Raw genomic sequence first — 3,227 nt, forward strand, 5'->3', positions numbered from 1 at the left:
TTCTTCATGGGCTTGGTTTGGATATGTTTCTTTTCTTTTTACGATAGCGTCTTTTCTGCGTAGGTTTACACATATCTTTCATAATTTAAGCAGTCGCATTCAAAACAGAATCCTTATTCACAGGATCCTTATAAACAGAATTTGTGATATTCGGAATATTGGCAGTTAATGCATTACGGGGTACCATCACACAAGGAACAGCTGTACCATAGTTGTTGTGGATGAATTTTCTCTTTTTGGCTCTGGCACTTTCCAACAAATCTTGTGTAACTGATATTCCGTTAGATATTGTTTCCGTATTCACAAGAGGAGTGATAAGGAAACTTTCTCTAGCCGATGATGATTTCCCTGTAACATGGATGTGTGCAGTGATCATCCGTTTTCCAGAAAATAGTTTTATCACTCTAGGTATGGAATTTATTCCATTAACATTCCTCACTTTCATGCGCATAGCCCGTAAGTTGGTGAGTTTTAGGGTTGCAGGATCAATCAGAAGCAGCTCTCCAAAAATTCTTCCTATTGAATGAATGAGTTTTAAGGACCAAAACTGAAAAGGAATGCCCAGTATTTCGATGTTGAATTCATAGTGATGCTTAACTGTAGATTCCCAGATATTTTGATGCCATCGAAACACAGAATATGTGATGTCACGAGCGATGAATTTGAATTCCATATTTGCCTCTGAAAAGTCATCATCCACATAAAAAATTGCTTGTGTAGAGTTTATTGGAAACAATTCAAAAGCCTTTTGAATCTGCAACTCTGTACACAACAATCTACCTAAGTACTGCCATGACTTGACTTTTCCAGATGAAGAAATGATGAATGCAGTATTCCATCCTCCTAAATTTGTTGGATCATGATCAATGTGAATAAACTGGCCATATTTTGAGTTCCTAGTTTTGATAGCACATGGTGCAGCATGTCTATCACAACTAAATGGAGAATTAATGGGATGCTGGGTTACAGATTGGGCGGCCTTATTTTGGGTGAACAGGGATTGTGCATAAGATGTATTAGGTTTCGTGAAAGACTCTGTTCTGGTTTGAGGGGTAGGTAGGTTCATCATATGAGGTTTAGGTCTGGATAATGAAGCAGAGAAAGTTGTAATGGATTCCAAAGCAGTAGCTAAATTGAACCACCCTTCGAATCGAATTCCAGCTGGAACATAAAAGGGGACTGGGTAAGCTTTGGGATTTGGTCTAGAAAGGGTTATAAGAAGATAATATCCTTTTTCATTATAACGTTTGGTTGCAGAGAACCATTGTTGATTTTCCTCATGCTTCCAAACCGTCTTTCCTAGATCCCCATTTTTGGCAGCTTCAAAAAATAATCTTTGTAAATCAGCAGCAAGACGAAGAGAAAAAATTCCATTCAGTTTTCCATTTGAATGAAATTCTATGAGAGTAATGGTGGAGTTCGGTATGGTAGAACTACAGGCTAACCTAAAAAACTTCCGATTGATGGTAATGAATCTATGTTCAGAAGTCATTATTGGGAAGAAATAAGGTAGGGATTCTAATGGTTCTAAAGGATCTAAAGGATATAATCACTAACAGGATGAAGGTTACTAAGTTCTGGAGAGAATGGTTTTTGGAGAGAGAAAGGCATATTGATTTGTTTGTCGCCCGAAGTCATACCAGCTATAAGGGAATGGACTATGTCGGAGCTTACGAAGAATCCAAAGATGATGAAGAAAGCACAAGGAGAAATAAGAAGAGTATTTGGAAACCAATCTAGAGTGGAAGACCAAATTATAAACCAGATGAACTACTTAAGATGTGTTGTTAAGGAGACCTTAAGAGTTCATGCACCTGTACCGACTGTGGTTCGAAGGAGTTCGAATGAATTCCTCTGCCAATGTCAAAATAGGAGGTTATGATATCCCATCAAATACAGGGAAATTCATCAATATTTGGGCAATTCAGAGGGATCCAAATACTTGGAAAAAACAGAGGAGTTCTATCCAGAAAGATTTGGACCCTATTGATTTCAAGGGTCAAGATTTTGAATTCATCCAATTTGGATCTGGAAGAAGAGGGCGCCCTGGAGTGTCATTTGGTCTTGCAGTGGTGGAACTTCTAGTTGCGAATCTCTTGTACCGGTTTGACTGGAAATTGCCAGGTGGTGCTTCATGTGAGGATCTAGACATGACTGAAGATTTTGGGATGGGTACTTGCAATAGGAAGATTCAAATTCATGTTAATTATTCCAACATTATCTCATCCTACTGATTCTTCCTAGGTATGACCTGCCTGAAAAATTGTAATCAACAGGTTCATTGTGTACGCATAAAAATCAGAAGGAGATCGAAGAGGACATAATTAAATAAAAATGATACATGCAATACATCCAGTGAAACGGCTAGGATTAGTACTAGCTACTTAGCTTGTCACGCTTATGCATTTTGCAGGAGCAGTTTGTAACTCAAGAAATGAAGCTATAGTATAGATGGTGAAGTTCTGTAAGGATGCATGTGCTGTTTAAAAGGTTATTCTTGATTTTGAACTTGAGTCAAAATTGAATTTGTATTGTGAACCGAATTCGAGATTGGGTTGGACTGGAAACTAGCACCCATACTGGTTCTCAGTTTAGCTGAAGAGTTCCATTTTTCCGTTTTAATATAGTATTCCGGAACCACTATCTTCTTAGTTGTCAAAATTAGTACTCAACGCGTGTTACATATGACAGGCATGGACCGGTTCTAATCTACCCTGATTAGAAACCGTGGCTCCTAATCAGTATCTACTCGTACTCGTACATCTAATTTCCTTCCTCAAAGAAGCAAAGCAATAATAAACATATCATAAAGTCAGACCCTTCCATCAATTGTGATTGTCCCTTTCTTGTGTTTGATGGATCATTGATGTAGTTTTTATAAGGTGGATTGATGATCAATATGGGCATGACTAATTGAATAATGATGCCTATCATTATCAGCGGTTAGGGATGGGAAATCATTTTCTGGCGCCAGCCTCCTAGTACTTTGACTATTGACCCGGCTGGCCCCGTATATGTCGAGATTTCCATTGGAAAAAAAAAGGACACAAGATATTTGTACCACCACAAAGAGATTACTGGCGCGAGACAAGAAGAAGCAAGAAGTATACAATGGAAAAGGAGAATAAACAAAAGAGAACATTAAGTAATTCATCATTCTTGACAATATGCATTATTGGATTTATATAAAGGTGTCTTAATATTTAGATACGATCACATATGGATTA

The 3,227-nt window shown here is 37.8% G+C and overlaps 1 protein-coding gene across 1 annotated transcript; it reads left to right on the forward strand.

Annotated features, from left to right (window-relative positions):
- Positions 1 to 1,844: 1,844 nt before the first annotated feature.
- On the forward strand, positions 1,845 to 2,451 carry LOC113329746 (cytochrome P450 71B11-like). Its single transcript, XM_026576583.1, has 2 exons — positions 1,845 to 2,172; positions 2,414 to 2,451. Exons 1-2 carry the CDS (start codon positions 1,845 to 1,847, stop codon positions 2,449 to 2,451), a joined length of 366 nt encoding a protein of 121 aa, XP_026432368.1.
- Positions 2,452 to 3,227: the final 776 nt, after the last annotated feature.

This window comes from Papaver somniferum, unplaced genomic scaffold (assembly GCF_003573695.1).
Source record: "Papaver somniferum cultivar HN1 unplaced genomic scaffold, ASM357369v1 unplaced-scaffold_117, whole genome shotgun sequence".
Classification (NCBI taxonomy): domain Eukaryota; kingdom Viridiplantae; phylum Streptophyta; class Magnoliopsida; order Ranunculales; family Papaveraceae; genus Papaver; species Papaver somniferum.